General features: G+C 44.0%; 1 protein-coding gene across 3 annotated transcripts in view; it reads left to right on the top strand.

Annotated features, from left to right (window-relative positions):
* The window catches only part of LOC137417138 (CMP-N-acetylneuraminate-beta-galactosamide-alpha-2,3-sialyltransferase 1), a 213,464-nt gene that overhangs the window by 163,791 nt on the left and 26,372 nt on the right, over positions 1-23,301 (top strand). For all 3 annotated transcript variants that reach the window (XM_068102920.2, XM_078773902.1, XM_068102921.2), the window contains one exon: positions 14,833-14,878. In XM_068102920.2, the coding sequence (XP_067959021.2) occupies positions 14,833-14,878 (46 nt within the window). The remainder of the gene's footprint in view (positions 1-14,832; positions 14,879-23,301) is intronic.

The raw sequence follows: 23,301 nt of genomic DNA, 5'->3' as shown, positions 1-23,301 counted from the left end.
GATTTTTCATTACTTGCCGGAAAAATTTTCCGGCAAGTATGTTGATCTGTTCGTTTGTTTGTCTGTCTGTCTGTCTGTCTGTCTGTCTGTCTGTTTGTCTGTTTGCAGCACTACGTCTACACCGTTGCACGTAGAATCGCCAAACTTGGCACACATATTGGTCTTGCCCTCTAATATACTGTGCCCAAATGATGACGTCATCGGTGACGTGGTTCGGCCGCCATCTTGGAAAAACCGAAAAACTTTACACCTCCATATCTCCGAAAGTGCTGAACAGAAAAAATTGAGACATGGCTCATTGTAAATAACTCTCCATGGGGAATAAAATATGTTACTGATGAAGTCATCAGTCACGTGGTTCGGCCGCCATCTTGGAAAAACCGAAAAAGTTTGCACCTCCATATCTCCGAAAGTGCTGAACAGAAAAAATTGAGACATGGCTCATTGTAAAGAACTCTCCATGGGGAATAAAATATGTTAGTGATGATGTCATATGTCACGTGGTCGGCCGCCATCTTGGAAAAACGGCAAAACTTTTGCACCACTATATCTCCAAAAGTGCTGAACAGAAAAAATTGAGACATGACTCATTGTAAAGAACTCTCCATGGGGAATAAAATTTGTTAATGATGACGTCATCGGTCACGTGGTTTAGCCGCCATCTTGGAAAAACCTAGCACCTCCATATCTCCGAAAGTGCTGAATAGAAAAAATTGAGACATGACTCATTGTAAAGAACTCTCCATGGGGAATAATATATGTTAATGATGACGTCATCGGTCACATGGTTCGGCCGCCATATTTGTCCTAAATGGCCGATAAAAAAGTACATTCCGGCAAGTCCTCGGTCTCTGACCGATTTTTCATCTGTCTGTTTGTCTGTCTGTCTGTCTGTTTGCAGCACTGCGTCTACACCGTTGCACGTAGAATCGCCAAACTTTGCACACATATTGGTCTTGCCCTGGAATAGACTGTGCCCAATTGATGACGTCATCGGTGACGTGGTTCGGCCGCCATCTTGGAAAAACCGAAAAACTTTGCACCTCTATATCTCCGAAAGTACTGAACAGAAAAAATTGAGACATGGCTCATTGTAAAGAACTCTCCATGGGGAATAAAATATGTAAATGATGACGTCATCAGTCACGTGGTTCGGTCGCCATCTTGGAAAAACGGCAAAACGTTGCGCCACTATATCTCCAAAAGTGCTGAACAGAAAAAATTGAGACATGGCTCATTGTAAAGAACTCTCCATGGAGAATAAAATATGTTAATGATGACGTCATATGTCACGTGGTCGGCCGCCATCTTGGAAAAACGGCAAAACTTTGCACCACTATATCTCCAAAAGTGCTGAACAGAAAAAATTGAGACATGGCTCATTCTAAAGAACTCTCCATGGGGAATAAAATATGTTAATGATGACGTCATCAGTCACGTGGTCGGCCGCCATCTTGGAAAAACCGAAAAACTCTGCACCTCCACATCTCCAAAAGTCCTGTATAGAAAAAATTGAGGTATGGCTCATTGTAAAGAACTCTCCATGGGGAATAAAATATGTTAATGATGATGTCATCGGTCACGTGGTTCGGCCACCATATTTGTCCTAAATGGCCGATAAAAAAGTACAATCCGGCAAGTCCTCGGTCTCTGACCGATTTTTCATTTGTTACTTGCCGGAAAAATTTTCCGGCAAGTATGTTGATCTGTTCGTTTGTTACTTGCCGGAAAATTTTTCCGGCAAGTATGTTGATCTGTTCGTTTGTTTGTCTGTCTGTCTGTTTGTCTGTCTGTTTGTCTGTTTGCAGCACTGCGTCTACACCGTTGCACGGAGAATCGCCAAACTTTGCACACATAATGGTCTTGCCCTCTAATATACTGTGCCTCAATGATGACGTCATCGGTGACGTGGTTCGGCCGCCATCTTGGAAAAACCGAATAAATTTGCACCTCTATATCTCCGAAAGTACTGAACAGAAAAAATTGAGACATGGCTCATTGTAAAGAACTCTCCATGGGGAATAAAATATGTTAATGATGACGTCATATGTCACGTGGTCGGCCGCCATCTTGGAAAAACGGCAAAAATTTGCACCACTATATCTCCAAAAGTGCTGAACAGAAAAAATTGAGACATGGCTCATTGTAAAGAACTCTCCATGGGGAATAAAATATGTTAATGATGACGTCATCAGTCACGTGGTCGGCCGCCATCTTGGAAAAACCGAAAAACTTAGCACCTCCATATCTCCGAAAGTGCTGAATAGAAAAAATTGAGACATGGCTCATTGTAAAGAACTCTCCATGGGGAACAAAATATGTTAATGATGATGTCATCGGTCACGTGGTTCGGCCGCCATCTTGGAAAAACCGAAAAACTCTGCACCTCCACATCTCCAAAAGTTCTGAACAGAAAGAATTGAGACATGGCTCATTGTAAAGAACTCTCCATGGGGAATAAAATATGTTAATTATGACGTCATCGGTCACGTGGTTCGGCCGCCCTATTTGTCCTAAATGGCCGATAAAAAAGTACATTCCGGCAAGTCCTCGGTCTCTGACCGATTTTTCATCTGTTTGTCTGTCTGTTTGTCTGTCTGTTTGTCTGTTTGCAGCACTGCGTCTACACCGTTGCACGGAGAATCGCCAAACTTTGCACACATAATGGTCTTGCCCTCTAATATACTGTGCCCCAACGATGACGTCATCGGTGACGTGGTTCGGCCGCCATCTTGGAAAAACCGAATAAATTTGCACCTCTATATCTCCGAAAGTACTGAACAGAAAAAATTGAGACATGGCTCATTGTAAAGAACTCTCCATGGGGAATAAAATATGTAAATGATGACGTCATCAGTCACGTGGTTCGGTCGCCATCTTGGAAAAACGGCAAATCGTTGCGCCACTATATCTCCAAAAGTGCTGAACAGAAAAAATTGAGACATGGCTCATTGGAAAGAACTCTCCATGGGGAATAAAATATGTTAATGATGACGTCATATGTCACGTGGTCGGCCGCCATCTTGGAAAAACGGCAAAACTTTGCACCACTATATCTCCAAAAGTGCTGAACAGAAATAATTGAGACATGGCTCATTGTAAAGAACTCTCCATGGGGAATAGAATATGTTAATGATGACGTCATCAGTCACGTGGTCGGCCGCCATCTTGGAAAAACGGCAAAACTTTGCACCACAAAATCTCCAAAAGTGCTGAACAGAAAAAATTGAGACATGGCTCATTGTAAAGAACTCTCCATGGGGAATAAAATATGTTAATGATGACGCCATCGGTCACGTGGTTCGGCCGCCATCTTGGAAAAATGGGAAAACTTTGCACCACTATATCTCCAAAAGTGCAGAATGGAAAAAATTGAGACATGGCTCATTGGAAAGAACTCTCAATGGGGAATAAAATATGTTAATGATGACATCATATGTCACGTGGTTCGGCCGCCATCTTGGAAAAACCGAAAAATTGTGCACCTCCATATCTCTGAAAGTGCTGAATAGAAAAAATTGAGACATGGCTCATTGTAAAGAACTCTCCATGGGGAATAAAATATGTTAATAATGACATCATAGGTCACGTGGTTCGGCTGCCATCTTGGAAAAACCGAAAAACGTAGCACCTCCATATCTCCAAAAGTGCTGAATAGAAAAAGTTGAGACATGGCTCTTTGTGAAGAACTCTCCATGGGGAATAATATATGTTAATGATGACGTCATCTATCACGTGGTTCGGACGCCATATTTGTCTTAAATGGCCGATAAAAGAGTACATTCCGGCAAGTCCTCGGTCTCTGACCGATTTTTCATTTGTCTGTCTGTCTGTTTGTCTGTCTGTTTGTCTGTCTGTTTGTCTGTTTGCAGCACTGCGTCTACACCGTTGCACGGAGAATCGCCAAACTTTGCACACATAATGGTCTTGCCCTCTAATATACTGTGCCTCAATGATGACGTCATCAGTGACGTGGTTCGGCCGCCATCTTGGATAAACCGAATAAATTTGCACCTCTATATCTCCGAAAGTACTGAACAGAAAAAATTGAGACATGGCTCATTGTAAAGAACTCTCCATGGGGAATAAAATATGTTAATGATGACGTCATCAGTCACGTGGTCGGCCGCCATCTTGGAAAAACCGAAAAACTTAGCACCTCCATATCTCCGAAAGTGCTGAATAGAAAAAATTGAGACATGGCTCATTGTAAAGAACTCTCCATGGGGAACAAAATATGTTAATGATGATGTCATCGGTCACGTGGTTCGGCCGCCATCTTGGAAAAACCGAAAAACTCTGCACCTCCACATCTCCAAAAGTCCTGAATAGAAAAAATTGAGGTATGGCTCATTGTAAAGAACTCTCCATGGGGAATAAAATATGTTAATGATGACGTCATCGGTCACGTGGTTCGGCCGCCCTATTTGTCCTAAATGGCCGATAAAAAAGTACATTCCGGCAAGTCCTCGGTCTCTGACCGATTTTTCATTTGTCTGTTTGTCTGTTTGTCTGTTTGTCTGTTTGTCTGTTTGCAGCACTACGTCTACACCGTTGCACGTAGAATCACCAAACTTTGCACACGTATTTGTCTTGCCCTCTAATATACTGTGCCCAAATGATGACGTCATCGGTCACATGGTTCGGCCGCCATCTTGGAAAAACCGAAAAATTTTGCACCTCCATATCTCCAAAAGTCCTGAACAGAAAAAATTGAGACATGGCTCATTGTAAAGAACTCTCCATGGGGAATAAAATATGTTAATGATGACGTCATATGTCACGTGGTCGGCCGCCATTTTGGAAAAACGGCAAAACTTTGCACCACTATATCTCCAAAAGTGCTGAACAGAAAAAATTGAGACATGGCTCATTGTAAAGAACTCTCCATGGGGAATAAAATATGTTAATGATGACGTCATCAGTCACGTGGTCGGCCGCCATCTTGGAAAAACGGCAAAACTTTTCACCACGAAATCTCCAAAAGTGCTGAACAGAAAAAATTGAGACATGGCTCATTGTAAAGAACTCTCCATGGGGAATAAAATATGTTAATGATGATGTCATATGTCATGTGGTCGGCCGCCATCTTGGAAAAACGGCAAAACTTTGCACCACTATATCTCCAAAAGTGCTGAACAGAAAAAATTGAGACATGGCTCATTGTAAAGAACTCTCCATGGGGAATAAAATTTGTTAATGATGACGTCATATGTCACGTGGTTCGGCCGCCATCTTCGAAAAACCGAAAAACTTAGCACCTCTATGTGTCCAAAAGTGCTGAATAGAAAAAATTGAGGCATGGCTCATTGTAAAGAACTCTCCATGGGGAATAAAATATGTTAATGATGACGTCATCGGTCACGTGGTTCGGCCGCCATATTTGTCCTCAATGGCCAATAAAAAAGTTCATTCCGGCAAGTCCTCGGTCTCTGACCGATTTTTCATTTGTCTGTTTGTCTGTTTGTTACTTGCCGGAAAAATTTTCCGGCAAGTATGTTGATCTGTTCGTTTGTTTGTCTGTCTGTCTGTCTGTCTGTCTGTTTGTCTGTCTGTCTGTTTGCAGCACTGTGTCTACACCGTTGCACGTAGAATCGCCAAACTTTGCACAAATATTGGTCTTGCCCTGGAATAGACTGTGCCCAATTGATGACGTCATCGGTGACGTGGTTTGGCCGCCATCTTGGAAAAACCGAAAAACTTTGCACCTCTATATCTCCGAAAGTACTGAACAGAAAAAATTGAGACATGGCTCATTGTAAAGAACTCTCCATGGGGAATAAAATATGTAAATGATGACGTCATCAGTCACGTGGTTCGGTCGCCATCTTGGAAAAACGGCAAAACGTTGCGCCACTATATCTCCAAAAGTGCTGAACAGAAAAAATTGAGACCTGGCTCATTGTAAAGAACTCTCCATGGGGAATAAAATATGTTAATGATGACGTCATATGTCACGTGGTCGGCCGCCATCTTGGAAAAACCGAAAAACTTTGCACCACTATATCTCCAAAAGTGCTGAACAGAAAAAATTGAGACATGGCTCATTGTAAAGAACTCTCCATGGGGAATAAAATATGTTAATGATGACGTCATCAGTCACGTGGTCGGCCGCCATCTTGGGAAAACGGCAAAATTTTGCACCACGAAATCTCCAAAAGTCCTGAACAGAAAAAATTGAGACATGGCTCATTGTAAAGAACTCTCCATGGGGAATAAAATATGTTAATGATGATGTCATATGTCACGTGGTCGGCCGCCATCTTGGAAAAACGGCAAAACTTTGCACCACTATATCTCCAAAAGTGCTGAACAGAAAAAATTGAGACATGGCTCATTGTAAAGAACTCTCCATGGGGAATAAAATATGTTAATGATGACGTCATCAGTCACGTGGTTCGGCCGCCATCTTGGAAAAACCGAAAAACTCTGCACCTCCACATCTCCAAAAGTCCTGAATAGAAAAAATTGAGGCATGGCTCATTGTAAAGAACTCTCCATGGGGAATAAAATATGTTAATGATGACGTCATTGGTCACGTGGTTCGGCCGCCATCTTGGAAAAACCGAAAAACTCTGCACCTCCACATCTCCAAAAGTCCTGAATAGAAAAAATTGAGGTATGGCTCATTGTAAAGAACTCTCCATGGGGAATAAAATATGTTAATGATGACGTCATCGGTCACGTGGTTCGGCCGCCATATTTGTCCTAAATGGCCGATAAAAAAGTACATTCCGGCAAGTCCTCGGTCTCTGACCGATTTTTCATCTGTCTGTTTGTTACTTGCCGGAAAAGATTCCGGCAAGTATGTTGATCTGTTCGTTTGTCTGTTTGTCTGTTTGTCTGTTTGTCTGTTTGCAGCACTACATCCACACCGTTGCACGTAGAATCGCCAAACTTTGCACACGTATTTGTCTTGCCCTCTAATATACTGTGCCCAAACAATGACGTCATCAGTCACGTGGTTCGGCCGCCATCTTGGAAAAACGGCAAAAATTTGCACCACTATATCTCCAAAAGTGCTGAACAGAAAAAATTGAGACATGGCTCATTGTAAAGAACACTCCATGGAGAATAAAATATGTTAATGATGACGTCATAGATAACGTGGTTCGGCCGCCATTTTGGAAAAACCGAAAAACTTAGCACCTCCATATCTCCGAAAGTGCTGAATAGAAAAAATTGAGACATGGCTCATTGAAAAGAACTCTCCATGGGGAACAAAATATGTTAATGATGACGTCATCAGTCACGTGGTTCGGTCGCCATCTTGGAAAAACGTCAAAAATTTGCACCACCATATCTCCAAAAGTGCTGAACAGAAAAAATTGAGACATGGCTCATTGTAAAGAACACTCCATGGAGAATAAAATATGTTAATGATGACGTCATAGATAACGTGGTTCGGCCGCCATTTTGGAAAAACCGAAAAACTTAGCACCTCCATATCTCCGAAAGTCCTGAATAGAAAAAATTGAGACATGGCTCATTGTAAAGAAATCTCCATGGGGAATAAAATATGTTAATGATGATGTCATCAGTCACGTGGTTTGGCCGCCATCTTGGAAAAACCGAAAAACTTTGCACGTCCATATCTCCGAAAGTGCTGAATAGAAAAAATTGAGACATGGCTTATTGAAAAGAACTCTCCATGGGGAATAAAATATGTTTATGATGACGTCATCGTTCACGTGTTTCGGCCGCCATATTTGTCCAAAATGGCCGATAAAAAGTACATTCCGGCAAGTCTTCGGTCTCTGACCGATTTTTCATTACTTGCCGGAAAAATTTTCCGGCAAGTATGTTGATCTGTTCGTTTGTTACTTGCCGGAAAAGATTCCGGCAAGTATGTTGATCTGTTCGTTTGTTTGTCTGTTTGTCTGTCTGTCTGTTTGTCTGTTTGTCTGTCTGTTTGCAGCACTGCGTCTACACCGTTGCACGTAGAATCGCCAAACTTTGCACACATATTGGGCTTGCCCTGGAATAGACTGTGCCCAATTGATGACGTCATCGGTGACGTGGTTCGGCCGCCATCTTGGAAAAACCGAAAAACTTTGCACTTCTATATCTCCGAAAGTACTGAACAGAAAAAATTGAGACATGGCTCATTGTAAAGAACTCTCCATGGGGAATAAAATATGCTAATGATGACGTCATCAGTCACGTGGTTCGGCCGCCATCTTGGAAAAACCGAAAAACTTTGCACCTCCATTTCTCCGGAAGTGCTGAATAGAAAAAATTGATACATGGCTCATTGGAAAGAACTCTCCAGGGGGAATAAAATATGTTAATGATGACGTCATCAGTCACGTGGTTCTGCTGCCATCTTGGAAAATCCGAAAAACTTTGCACCTCCATATCTCCAAAAGTGCTGAATAGAAAAAATTGAGACATGGCTCATTGGAAAGAACTCTCCATGGGGAATAAAATATGTTAATGATGACGTCATCGGTCACGTGGTTCGGCCGCCATCTGGGGAAAACTTTGCACCTCGATATCTCCGAAAGTGCTGAACAGAAAAAATTGAGACATGGCTCATTGTGAAGAACTATCCATGGGGAATAAAATATGTTAATGATGACGTCATCGGTCACGTGGTTCAGCCACCATATTTGTCCTAAATGGCCGATAAAAAAGTAAATTCCGGCAAGTCCTCGGTCTCTGACCGATTTTTCATCTGTTTGTCTGTCTGTCTGTCTGTTTGCAGCACTGCGTCTACACCGTTGCACGGAGAATCGCCAAACTTTGCACACATATTGGTCTTGCCCTGGAATAGACTGTGCCCAATTGATGACGTCATCGGTGACGTGGTTCGGCCGCCATCTTGGAAAAACCGAAAAATTTTGCACCTCTATATCTCCGAAAGTACTGAACAGAAAAAATTGAGACATGGCTCATTGTAAAGAACTCTCCATGGGGAATAAAATATGTAAATGATGACGTCATCAGTCACGTGGTTCGGGCGCCATCTTGGAAAAACGGCAAAACGTTGCGCCACTATATCTCCAAAAGTGCTGAACAGAAAAAATTGAGACATGGCTCATTGTAAAGAACTCTCCATGGGGAATAAAATATGTTAATGATGACGTCATATGTCACGTGGTCGGCCGCCATCTTGGAAAAACGGCAAAAATTTGCACCACTATATCTCCAAAAGTGCTGAACAGAAAAAATTGAGACATGGCTCATTGTAAAGAACTCTCCATGGGGAATAAAATATGTTAATGATGACGTCATCAGTCACGTGGTCGGCCGCCATCTTGGAAAAACCGAAAACTTAGCACCTCCATATCTCCGAAAGTGCTGAATAGAAAAAATTGATACATGGCTCATTGTAAAGAACTCTCCATGGGGAATAAAATATGTTAATGATGATGTCATCGGTCACGTGGTTCGGCCGCCATCTTGGAAAAACCGAAAAACTCTGCACCTCCACATCTCCAAAAGTCCTGAATAGAAAAAATTGAGGTATGGCTCATTGTAAAGAACTCTCCATGGGGAATAAAATATGTTAATGATGACGTCATCGGTCACGTGGTTCGGCCGCCATATTTGTCCTAAATGGCCGATAAAAAAGTACTTTCCGGCAAGTCCTCGGTCTCTGACCGATTTTTCATTTGTCTGTTTGTCTGTCTGTCTGTCTGTTTGCAGCACTGCGTCTACACCGTTGCACGGAGAATTGCCAAACTTTGCACACATATTGGTCTTGCCCTGGAATAGACTGTGCCCAATTGATGACGTCATCGGTGACGTGGTTCGGCCGCCATCTTGGAAAAACCGAAAAAATTTGCACCTCTATATCTCCGAAAGTACTGTACAGATAAAATTGAGACATGGCTCATTGTAAAGAACTCTCCATGGGGAATAAAATATGTTAATGATGACGTCATCAGTCACGTGTTTCGGCCGCCATCTTGGAAAAACGACAAAACGTTGCACCACCATATCTCCAAAAGTGCTGAACAGAAAAAATTGAGACATGGCTCATTGTAAAGAACTCTCCATGGGGAATAAAATATGTTAATGATGACGTCATATGTCACGTGGTCGGCCGCCATCTTGGAAAAACGGCAAAACTTTGCAAAACTTTGCACCACTATATCTCCAAAAGTGCAGAATGGAAAAAATTGAGACATGGCTCATTGTAAAGAACTCCCCATGGGGAATAAAATATGTTAATGATGACGTCATACGTCACGTGGTCGGCCGCCATCTTTGAAAAAAAAAAACTTTGCAAAACTTTGCACCACTATATCTCCAAAAGTGCAGAATGGAAAAAATTGACACATGGCTCATTGTAAAGAACTCCCCATGGGGAATAAAATATGTTAATGATGACGTCATACGTCACGTGGTTCGGCCGCCATCTTGGAAAAACCGAAAAACTTTGCACCTCCACATCTCCAAAAGTCCTGAATAGAAAAAAATTGAGACATGGTTCATTGTAAAGACTCTCCATGGGGAATAAAATATGTTAATGATGACGTCATCGGTCACGTGGTTCGGCCGCCACATTTTTCCTAAATGGCCGATAAAAAAGTACATTCCAGCAAGTCCTCGTTCTCTGACCGATTTTTCATTTGTGTGTTTGTTTGTGTGTTTGTTTGTCTGTCTGCTCACTTATACTTCCCTACAGGTCACAATTTGAAACCGATCTTCATGAAACTCTACCAAATGGTAGAGTTCGTGGTCCGACAAAATCCTATATATTTTTGAGGTGAAAAGGTCAAAAGGTCAACAGAGGCCAAAGGTCAACCACTTCTTTTCAAATTTCTAAAATCCTCAATTTAAATCCGATTCACTTGAAATTTGAATGCGATTTACATATCAGAAAACTGAATTCAACCACCAACTATTTTTGAGATCAGCATCGGCCAAAAAGTCCACATAGGCCAAAGGTCAACAACAATTTCAAATTTCTAAAATCCTCTATTTTAATCCGTTTGACTTGAAATTTGAATAGGATTTTCATTTCAGCTAACTGAATTCAACAACCAACTATTTTTGAGATCGGCAAAGGCCAAAGGTCAACAACAATAAATTTCAAATTTCTAAAATCCTCAATTTTCATCCGATTCACTTGAAATTTGAATGGGATTTACATATTAGCAAACTGAATTCAAACACCAACTATTTTTGAGATCAGCATAGGCCAAAAGGTCAACATAGGCCACAGGTCAACCAATTTTTCAAATTCCTAAAATCCTCAATTTTCAGCAGATTGACTTGAAAGTTGAAAAGGATTTACATATCGGCTAACTGAATTCAACCGCCGACTATTTTTGAGATCAGCTTTGGCCAAAAGGTCAACATAGGCCAAATTTCTAAAAGTCAATTTTCATCCGATTAACTTAAACTTTGAAGACGATTTGCATACCGGGTCACTGAATTCAATCACCAACTATTTTCAGATCAACATAGACCAAAAGGTCAACATAGGTCAAAGGTCAACAACAATTTCAAATTTCTAAAATCCTCAATTTTCATCCGATTGACTTGAAATTTGAATTGGATTTTCATATAATCTAAGTGAATTCAACCACCAATTATTTGTGAGGTCAAAAGGATGCTCTACTGAGTGCCATTCTGCTATGTTCTCTTTTGACAAGTGTCGCTCTACGAGTGATTTTTCATTTGTTTGTTCGTTTGTGAACAAAATATTTCAAAATGTCGTGGACGGATTTGGATGAAATTTGGCGGAGATGTAGCGTATGTGACAAGGACGAAATTATTAGATTTTGGTGAAGATCCGGATTTGGATCCGGCCAATATAATTTTTAAAGTGATTTTTCACTATTGGAAGATAGGGACAAAAACGATACATAGCAGGATATCTCAAAAGGTTGTGGACGGATTTGGACAAAACTTGGTGAACAGGTCGTGTGTGTGTGTGACAAGGAAGAATCGATTTGATTTTGGTCAAGATCGGAATATGGATTCGGATATGATAATTTTTTAAATTTTAAGTGATTCTTCACCATTTTCTTTTGTTTTAATTATTCAATTAATTCACTCATTCAACGTAACTCATTCACTTCGTTTTTTCATGAACATCCCTTTTACCTTTATATATGTCGTTAAACAAATGTAGGCAGTGTGTTTATATAAATATAAACAGTATATGAATATGTGCTTGTATCTGTTTATATATGTACGCATGCACAAACTAATGTAAAACTGTAACTGTAAACTGTAGCTCACTTTTGTTGAGGCGGATACTCAGTGCCCGGGGTTGCGAGTGTGACACTCGCTGAGTGCAAATTGCGCTCAGCATTTGGACTCAACATTTTAAACAGTTGTCTTTCTCTCATTGAGGGGGAGGTGATCGTAGTGACCAGGGTGTCCACATTTTAATTGATTGGTGTTGGGAAAGGCAGCGGATCGCTAAATTAAAAAATTGGTAAAGATCTGAGGTAAAGTACGCGCATGCGGGAAAACTGCTCGTCACGTAATGGCAGACGTGCACGACATGGCGGAGCACATTGAGGCCTCTGAAGGACAAGGAAGCAGGTCGGGGGTAAAGTTCTATGAAGGTAGGGCTGGAGCCTCCCCCGTCCCGAGCGATCGAACTCCCTCGCCCCGTAATGCCGGAGTCTGAGACGCGTGGAGCAGATCTGATGGGCATCCAGCCCATGCTAAAACAGCTAATGTCAATGAGAGAACAAAATGGGAAAACCACATTTCCAAGCTGGCCTCCAAAGCCAGTCGCCGACTGGGCATCCTCCGTCATGTGAAGTCCTTCCTTGGCACACCTGAGCTCCAAACCACATGTACAAGGCTTTCATCTGCAGCTCAATGGAATACTGTATTCCCCTCTGGGCTGGTGCTCCTGCCTCACACCTAGCTCGTCTTCACGCTGTTGAAACTAAAGCTTTCAGAAACATTGGAATCTCCCGCGATGAAGCTAACTCCGAGGGCCTTTCACTTACTCACCGCAGGCAGGTTGGTGGTCTTTCTGTCTTCTACCGACTCCTCTCCGGCCTTGCCCCCCCCCCCCCCCAGCTCTCTCTGGGCTCTGTCCCCCAAATATTCCTACAGGTCGCACAAGATCTGCCTGCAACCCTCTTATGGTTAAACTGCCAAAATCAAGACTCTCTGTTTACCCTCACTCATTCATTCCTCTTTTCTCCCGGCTCTGGAACAAACTCCCTCACTCTCTTCAATCCCACTCCTCCCTCTAAGTCTTTAAAACAGCTGTTCACCACCATCTCTTATCTTCCCCCATCCAAAACCTTGGTCTTTTCTACCCCCGCTAATTTCACCCCAAATCCACTTTTTTGAAATACCAACTTCTTTCCTGGAAGTCCTTGGTGTCCTTGTGTCCGATGTCCCTGCTCCCAAATGTTGTGTTTATGCGCTTCCCCTTCTCTCCCCATCTTGTCTACTGCTCCCCTTTTTATATACTTTGTTTGTTTGTCTGTTTGATTTGTTTGTGTGATAAATGTTAGCTCTTTCACGAGCCTCGATTATGTATCCAAAAAAAAAAAAAAAAAATGGAACAAATTAATGCCAATAGTGGAGAACTGAAGGGAGAAATTAATGGAATGAATGAACGATTGGAAAACAAAATTGAGGGAATAAACGAACAATTGAATGAACAAAGGAATGAAATGAGGAAGATGAAGGAGCAATTGGAAGGCAAAATTGAGAGGAAAATAAATGACATTGCTGATCAAATGAACGGAATTAAGGAGGGGATAGCACAATAACTGGGGGGGAACTAATTGATTAAATAGAGGGGAGAATGCAGAATCAAATTCAGGACAGACTGGGTGAATTTGAGGTCAAATTGGAGACTAAATTCAGGGAAATGGAGAAGTCCATGGGGATAGAATTTGAAAATGGGAGGAAATGACATTAAAAATAGAGGGCATGACCCAGGCTGTCCGAATGGGGAAGAATTTGGACGCCTTTTGGAATTTCCCCTCTTGTCTCCCGCTCCCTTTATTATATGTTTTATGTGTTTGTTTATGGTTTTATGTGTTTTGTGTTAGCTCTTACACGAGCCTCGACTTTGTATACAAAAAAAAGTGAAAGTGTAACTTCATTGAATGCAACAAAAATAATTAACAAGCGGGATCACCGCGAAGGCGGCCGTGGTTGGGTTGTCCATGGTGAAATCTCCGGGGTGAGGAAGGCAAATTAAATTAAAGCGCAAATTAAAAGAACGAGTGCAAGGGAGAATTGGAAAATGTAGTCTTTCAAAAATTTCTACTTGATTTTTGTTTTCTGTTAGGAATGCATTCACCTTTTAATACATTTAAAAAGTACCCCCTTTTTAAAGTACCCTTAAAAAGTACCTCTCTCTGTCTCTTCCTCACACCCCCTCCTAATAAAGTGCAGCACCCTCCTCCCACACCTCTCATTCTCTCTTTCACACCCTCCTCTCTCTCTTTCTCTCACTCCCACAACCCTCCTCACACCCCTACCTCCCAGAGTGTATAGCAATGTACTGTGAGGTGTTGCTCTCCCCCACCCTCTTCCTCGTTCTTTCCCCCTTCTTGGCTCTCCCCCACCTCTCTCCCCCACCTCTCTCTCCCCCACCTCCTCTCTCCCCCACCTCCTCTCTCTCCCCCCTCCCCCCCCCCCCGCCTCCTCTCCCTTAATATTCCCATCAGCAAAGTGATGGGAGGTGCTATATATGCACATATATATATATATATATATACACATTATACATACATATACAAATATGTATACAGTGCATGTGATGGGGCTCCTATACCGAATGTGGTACTTATTGCGATGACATGAACATTGCTAAGATAACAATTGTTGTCACAAACCAGACTTGAATGACATGTCAGATTGAGAATGTGCTTTTGCTTGCAGAGTATCCAACGAAGAGAAGAATATTAACGCCACAGAAAGGAAAAAGGTGAAACACCTAAGCTAAGCTTTCTGTCTCATAATAAATTAGTGGGCACTCCTGCCCGCCGGTATCCTTCCCGACCTATCTTCAGTGGGCAATGCATTGCGGCACATTCTTGGAAATGCACTTTATAATTTTTGTCATTTTTGAAAGGCATTTTATTGATCACAACATATTGTAACAGTAACTCCAGACCGACCATGTTGGCCAGTTCAAATCCAGTGAGTCGCTGAGCGACCATGTCAGTTCCCCACCTCAGAGATCCTTGCATCCAATGCTGCGTTACCATGTGGATTGAGATCTGCGCCGGGCAAGTGGCATGCCAAGGGCAATCACGGGATATATTTTACCTTTAGCAACAAAATCTGACAAGATGCAAGGAAATCTAGCGGTACAAGACTGCGGTCAATATCTACTTTCAACAGGTCGTACCTCAGAGCCACCAGATAAAACTATCAGGGCAAGCAGGATGAGTCAGAGACCAAGGCACTTTATACATGTGTTGTAAATAAATTAACCAAGAAACAGGATTTTTATGTGAACAATGATCTCAATTCCCCTTACCCTGCGTGACACATAGAATGGATCAGATATATACAGTCAACTTAGCGAAATATCGTGGGCCCTCGTTCATTCGATATAAAGAGACAAACAATATTGTGGATATACAAGACGCCCTCCCTCGCCTCCTCCTCCCTGAGCTGGTGCGATGGGTGCTGGGACCTATTCACCAACAGCCACAATGGTTGTTCCAGCTCCCCCCAGAACACTGAGATCTCAATAGGTACCACCACACGCCTGTGCCAGGTCCATCCCAGAACAGCACAATACGTTCAGGATGCAACGCAGCAACCAGTGCAGAGCCATCGATCCAAAACGCAGTGAGAGAGGTGAGGCAAGAGGACCTGCAACCGACGACCGACCCAAGCAAGCAATCCCTTGCGCTTTTATTTCTGGCCCGGCACCTCCTACAGGTCATTCTTTATCCACTTGTATCGCCTCCGATTTGTTGCATGAGTAGCGTGAACGCACTCTGATCTGATTGAAACTACTCCCCGATTGGTGGAATTATCAAGGCGCATGAATATACTGTAATCCCATCTTTCTGCAGGAAAAAGAGCTATGCCTCGGACCGGTTTAAAGTGGTTATGACTTGCTCAGGCCGGGAAGAGAATGCATGGAATGAGATGTTAACTATGGCTGGAAAAGCACTCGGAAGGGGGGACGGCTATCTATTACATAGGCAACACATTTCTATTCGCACGTAGTATGATGCACTTAACAAAACAAAAACTTATGAAATAACTGCTGTTATACTAAAGATTATGTAACCACTAAGGATCATTCCCACAACACGATCATGCGTCCATGTTAAAATTTTGAAAAGGATCCCTTATATTATGAAGAAGATATAGGAGGACGATTTGTAATACCGGCTCCCACCAGAGGTAGCGCCATGTATGTATATAGATATATATATATATATATATATATATATATATATATATATATATATATATATATATATATATATATAGTTGCAGATATGAGGACTGCATTTTTTTGATTGTGTGTATTGTGGTGGTAAATTGTTGTGTAACATTGGTTGGATATGGCCCCTCCTGCCTCCAGAGTTGTGTAAAGGTAAAAAGGGCGTCTCGGTAGTTATTCCATGAAACACCACATTGAAGGACCCGATAAAACCCTTGTTCAGTAGCTTATATCTTATTATGTGTTTTAGGGTAAGGCCTTGTCTTCCATTAAAATAATACTCCATTGCACCGAATCAATTAAGAATAGCTCCCCTTCAATACTTCCATTTCCCAGCTAAACTCTCTATCTGCGGGTAAAGCAGTTCACAAGCGTGGGGTGCACGCCCTCTCATTTCGCTGCTATAGTGAATATGTGCTCCGTGCTCTGTTTGAACAGGAAGGGCGGGGTCGCCCGGGAGAGGCAAGCCCAGGGCGCGCCACGAAGGGCGGGGCTGTTCAGCCCCATGCCCAAATAAGGAAACAAGCCCATGGCTCGCCACGAGGGGCGTGCCGTCGGCGCCATGCCCAAATAAGGAGACAAGCCCGTGGGATTACCATACAAGGTCACGAAACAGAGCACGGGGGCGGAGGGCGGTACCGAAACCGAGGGGGGCGTGTCAGACCCGCGCTGAAGGTTTGGAGAGAAGGGTGCGACGATCGCTGGGACAAGCTACACCAGAGATACGGCAGATGAGTCCAGGTGCGTAAGAGGGTCGGCAGTCCACCGGGAGAGAGTTCAGAGTAGCACAGGAGTTGCGTGAGAGATACGAAAAGCCTTTGACAAAGAGCCGCTTCAACCAGCCGCGTGAAGCCCTGACGGGGCAGCGAGTGACCCTGCCGGCGTGCGCTGGAAAGCCGAATACCAGGAGCTGCCGGCGTGCGCTGCAAAGCGGCTTACAAGGAGCTGCTGGCTCCCCGCTTCCCGCCCGGAGTGGACCTGCTCGCTGTGCCCTGTGATCCCACCTGCTCATCCTTTCCAGCCATTCCTGCCTGCAAGTTCCCCATTTGCGTACGTGAGTTTGTTTTGTTCGTGCTGTCCTGGGTAGTAACTAAGTCTGTATAAGCTAGTAATTTTCACTGTGTCACCTGCGTTTTCATGTCCGCTGCAAATACCCGTGACTGCTCTTTTTGCTTATGTGTGTAAATAATAATAAACCCCGTTACTCTTCTGTACGTCTTCTTCTTCTTCCTCTTTGCATTCGTCGTCTTAGTCTTTTCCACATTGAGTATCTGTGGCGCGATAAGGCCAACGTTTGGGTGAATTGGGTTTAGTCGGGGAACAACTGTTCGGTTCGCGGAGCCTCCGCTCGGCAAATATAACATCCTTAACCGCGTACCGTAACAATAAATAAATAAATAAATATATATATATATATATATATATATATATATATATATATATATAGTCTTGGATCTCGAGCGACCTCGCACGAGTGACGCTGGTATTTAACGCCTGAGCAGTTGTGTGTCGCGTAACTCGTGCCGTTTTTTTTGTTGTTTTTTTTTGGTATACAGAATCGAGGCTCGTGAAAGAGCTAACATTTATCAAACAAACAAATCAAACAAACAAGCAAACAAACAAAGTATATAAAAATGGGAGCGGTAGACAAGATGGGGAGAGAAGGGGAGGAAGCACACAAACACAACATTTGAGAGCAGGTACATCGGGAGATGTGTGGGAGGGAGAGGGCTTGGGGGGAGACAGGATAGCTATAAAACGCAAGAAGTTGGTATTTCAAAAAGGTGGATTCGGGGTGAAATTAGCGGGGGTAGAAAAGATCAAGGTTTTGGATTGGGGAAGATAAGATGGTGGTGAACAGCTGTTTTAAAGACCTAGAGGGAGGAGTGGGATTGAAGAGAGTGAGGGAGTTTGTTCCAGAGGCGGGAGAAAAGATGAATGAAGGAGTGAAGGTGAGCAGAGAGTCTTGATTTTGGCAGTTTAACCATAAGAGGGTTGCAGGCAGATCTTGTGCGACCTGTAGGAATATTTGGGGGACAGAGCCCAGAGCGAGCTGGGGGAGCAAGGCTGGAGAGGAGTCGGTAGAAGACGGAAAGACCACCAACCTGCCTGCGGTGAGTAAGTGAAAGGCCCTCGGAGATAGCGTCATCACAGGAGATTCCAATGATTCTGAACGCTTTGGTTTCAACAGCGTGAAGACGAGCTAGGTGTGAGGCAGGAGCACCAGCCCAGAGGGGAGAGCAGTATTCCATTGAGTTGCGGATGAAAGCCTTGTATGTGGTGAGGAGCTCAGGTGTGCCAAGGAAGGACTTCGCACGACGGAGGATGCCCAGTCGGGGACTGGCTTTGGAGGCCAGCTTGGAAATGTGGTTTTCCCAGGACAGATCATGGCAGATAGTGAGACCCAAAAGCTTGAGCGGAAGCACTTCTTGTAGAGGATTGTTGAGAAAGTAGATGGGAGGGTTTTCCAGTCGATCTTTTCGGAGAGACATCCTAAGAGTGTGAGATTTGTCAGGATTGAAAGACATGTTCCACTTGTTTGCCCAGTCTGTGATTTTGTCCAGGTCTGCAGAGAGTGAGGAGGCTGCAGACTGCCGATCTGAGGGATGAGGAATGGAGCGGCAGAGAGTGGAGTAATCAGCAAAGAGATAGAGAGGATTATCAAGAGAGTCGGAGAGATCATTGATGAAGACCAGAAAAAGCACAGGGCCCAGAACACTGCCTTGGGGAACTCCAGCCTGAACAGGAAGAGGAGATGAGAGAAACCCATTCAGGGCCACGCGTTGACTACGACTAGAGAGGAAGTCCGCCAGCCATGCGTGGAGATTTCCATGGATACCAAAGGAGGAGAGTTTGGTGAGCAGTGCGGGGTGCCAGACCGTATCGAAGGCACGTGATATGTCGAGGGAGACAGCTCTAATTTCCTGTTTGGCATTGAGGACCTCCATCCATTGTTGAGACAGCAGAAGCAGCATGTCCAGAGTAGAGTGACCTGGTCTGAAACCAAATTGATGATCAGAGATCAAGCCATTGGAGAAGAGGAAAGATTTCATATCCGAAGCAATGATGGATTCCATGACTGCTGATAATTGGTAGAAGGCCGATTGGTCTGTAGTTGCTCGGATCGGTTTTTGCACCTTTTTTTGTGCAAAGCGGTGATGTTGGCTGATTTCCAAGCAGATGGCAGTTGACCTTGTGCGAAAGAGAGGGTGAAGAGAACAGAGAGAGGGAGTGAAAGAGCAGAAGAACAGGATTTTAGGACCCGTGGGCTGATGCCGTCAGGTCCAGTTGCAGAATCAGAGTCGAGGGTTGACAGAAACTTTTCCACCTTGTCAGGAGGAAAGGACACAGAGTCCAGGAGCAGCTGGGTACGACTGGGTACAGTGGGTACAGAGAGGGATGGGTTTGGGACACAAGATTTAGAGGCAAACACAGAGTTGAGGCATTCAGCTTTTTCACGTTCGGAGTCAGCTGTGTAGCCGTTTGAGGTAAGGGAGGGGATGGAGGGGGAACAAACACCAGAAACAGATTTGACCAGATGCCACCAGGATTTGGAAGAGGGAGACAGATAAGAGAGTTCGGTCTTGAGAACGGAGAGATATTGTTTCCTGGCTCTCCTGAGGGTGGACACCCACTTGTTTCGGGCTTTGTGAAAGGAAATGAGATTTCCTTCCTTTGGATTTGCTTTCCAGGAGACGAAGGAAAGTTGTTTCTGGGCAACAGCCTCCCCACAAGATTCCGTGTACCATGGACGGGAGGAAGGGTATGACAACTGAAGATGAGATGGGATAAATCTGTGCATGAGAGAGCAAGTTACTTTGGAAGGATTCCCAGGGAAAAAAAAGAAAAAAAAAAGGGCAAACCAAACTAAATGTCTGAGGTTTAAATAAGACAGGTTCCTCCAAGATCCTCTCTAACGATGTTCTCATCATTTGCACCTGAGCTGGTGCACCTGATTCTAATTTTAGGTATTTGAAGTAATGATAAATGTAGATTGTAGGGGTGTACTTACTTTTTCCACATGCGAAATTTGCATTTATGTTTATTTAAATTATACAATGGACTACAAAATGTAAATGTTTCATGATATTTGTTATATTATATCACCTTTATCTATCAATATTGTTGAAATGAAGATCAAATAGCTGTAGGTTGAAATATATTGAAAAAGTCAAAACTTTAAATGGGGTGTACTTACTTTTTCACGTGACTGTATATATATATATTATATATATATATATTTTATATATATATATATATATATATATATATATATATATATATATATATATATATATATATATATATATATATATATGTTGTTACGGCCTGAAGCACACCAAGCCAAGCCTTCAAACACACTGTCTTTATTTATGGATTATCACACGAAAATGTCTTCCCACACATAAAACCAAGAAGGGAGAAAAAAGGGAAAAACCCGAATAGGCCAGTCCAGGAGCAGGCCGGTCCAAGAGCAGGCCGGTCCAAGAGCAGGCCGGTCCAAGAGCAGGCCGGTCCAAGAGCAGGCCGGTCCAAGAGCAGGCCGGTCCAAGAGCAGGCCGGTCCAAGAGCAGGCCGGTCCAAGAGCAGGCCGGTCCAAGAGCAGGCCGGTCCAAGAGCAGGCCGGTCCAAGAGCAGGCCGGTCCAAGAGCAGGCAGGTCCAAGAGTAGGCCGGTCCAAGAGTAGGCCGGTCCAAGAGTAGGCCGGTCCAAGAGTAGGCCGGTCCAAGAGTAGGCCGGTCCAAGAGTAGGCCGGTCCAAGAGTAGGCCGGTCCAAGAGTAGGCCCCAGGGCAGGCCCAGTAGTCGGCCTCATGGCAGGCCCAACAGTAGGCCCCAAGGCAGGCCCAGCACAAGAGGGTAGGAGTCGGCAAGTCCACAAGTAGGCCCCAAGGCAGGCCCAACAGTAGACCCCAGGGCAGGCCCAACAGTAGGCCCCAGGGCAGGCCCAACAGTAGGCCCCAAGGCAGGCCCAGCACAAGAGGGTAGGAGTAGGCACGTCCACGAGTAGGCCCCAAGGCAGGCCCAACAGTAGGCCCCAGGGCAGGCCCAACAGTAGGCCCCAAGGCAGGCCCAGCATGAGAGGGTAGGAGTAGGCAAGTCCACGAGTAGGCCCCAAGGCAGGCTCCAGTGGTGGGCAGCCAGAGTTCGATCAACGTCACCCTTCAGGTGGAGAGATTGCAGCTGGACACTCCACAACCCCCGAAAAAGCACTCTGCCATAAGCCCTCCTCCAAAATGGCCACTCACTCGTCTGAATCAACTTCCTGGCCACTCCCCTGCCCCACAGCCAATCATAGGCTTTGCACACATGGACCAAACAACTTAGTCTAACTCACAGGGGGGTGTGGGGGAAGGAAGAAGAAAAAGGTCACAAACCATAACACCTCCCCCCCTTAAAGAAGAAAACTTTACCCCAAGAAAAGTTTTATTTTACAAAGGCAGGATAAACAGTGCAAGAATAAACTTAACCCAGCATAAACAGTGCAATTAACAAACAGCTATCTCTCCTTTGTGACATTTATAGGCATCATAGCTGATGTGCAGGGGCATGAAAAAAAAAATCTGAAACTCGAGATAGAGCATCTACAATGACATTATCTTGACCCGAAATATGTACAATTTTCAAGGGGTACGGTTGTACTAAAAGCCCTCATCGGTTCCCTATCAGGTGCTTGTAGAGCAACGCTGTCTAATTCATGAGTCAATATCTTGATGCTTTTTTGACCTACCAACTGGCCGGCCGAGGTCAGCCTCATGCTCATAGTACCTTTTAAGCGTATTAACGTGGCACACCCGGTGGAGTTTCCATCTGTCATGGGTCCGCACCACGTAGTTCACCTCAATCAGCTTTTTTTCGACCAAGTAGGGACCACTAAACTTCGCCAATAGTGGCTCCCCAGGCAGAGGTAGTGAAACTAGCACTTTGTCTCCAGGCCTAAAATTACGAGCTGTCGTATTCAGGTCAAAACGGGCCTTCATTACTCGCTGAGATACTTTCAAATGTTCCTTGGCGACATTTCAGGCGGTGGTAAGCGTTTCCCGGAAAGTACCTACATAGTCCCAAAGGTTAGGGTTCTCCGTCTCTTCGAGGAATCTCTCTTTCACTACTGGGGAAACACAAACCCTATTGCCAGCCAAATCATTTCCCAATAGGAAACTAATACCCTCTATGGGGAGAGTGGGGACTATTCCTACCATCACGGGTCCTGTGACCAAATCAGACTTCAAGTTCACCCGATGTAAGGGGACTGAGACATAACAACCTGCAATGCCCTGGATTAAGGCACTCGCTTTCCCCGAACTACTCAAAGTCAATGGTAAAACGTTAAACATCAACGACTGGGCGGCCCCAGTATCCCTCAAAATAACGATGGACTTGACTTCCCCGTCCCAAGACACTTGGCCCTTGGACACAAAAGGTTTATAACGGTCCTGTCCGGGGCTCGTAAAGTCAGCAGTATCCTCAGCTTTAACTGAAAGGGCACAATCATGGTGACTGTCCACTTTGGTTCGAACCAATGCAATAGGTCGAACGGAGTCTCCCTGCTTCTCCTCTCGTTGCAATTTCCAACAATTCGACTTCAGATGTCTCCTCTGTTTACAGTAATAACACGTGGGGGCCGGTCCCTGGCGAGATGCCTGACTCGACCACTCAAACTGTCTACCCAGAGACGGCCGCACCAATGGAACCCTATGGTCTGTCCACTTCCCCTCTGACCGGTCCTCACTAACCCCCTTCTTGTTATCCCAGGTAGTACCGTAATGAGGAAAACCAAGGCCTCTCTTATGGGTAAGTTCATAATCATCTGCATCAACAGCAGCTTTTTTCAACTCACCAACCATATGATCCGTAAGGTGTGTCCTAATGTCCAAGGGGATACTGTTCCTAAATTCTTCCATCAAGATAACCTCCCTTAGATTACCATAGGTCCTATCCAC

This window comes from Myxine glutinosa, chromosome 3 (assembly GCF_964187855.1).
Source record: "Myxine glutinosa chromosome 3, kmMyxGlut1.1, whole genome shotgun sequence".
Classification (NCBI taxonomy): Eukaryota; Metazoa; Chordata; class Myxini; order Myxiniformes; family Myxinidae; genus Myxine; species Myxine glutinosa.
This window is presented reverse-complemented; position numbering and strand designations above follow the sequence as displayed.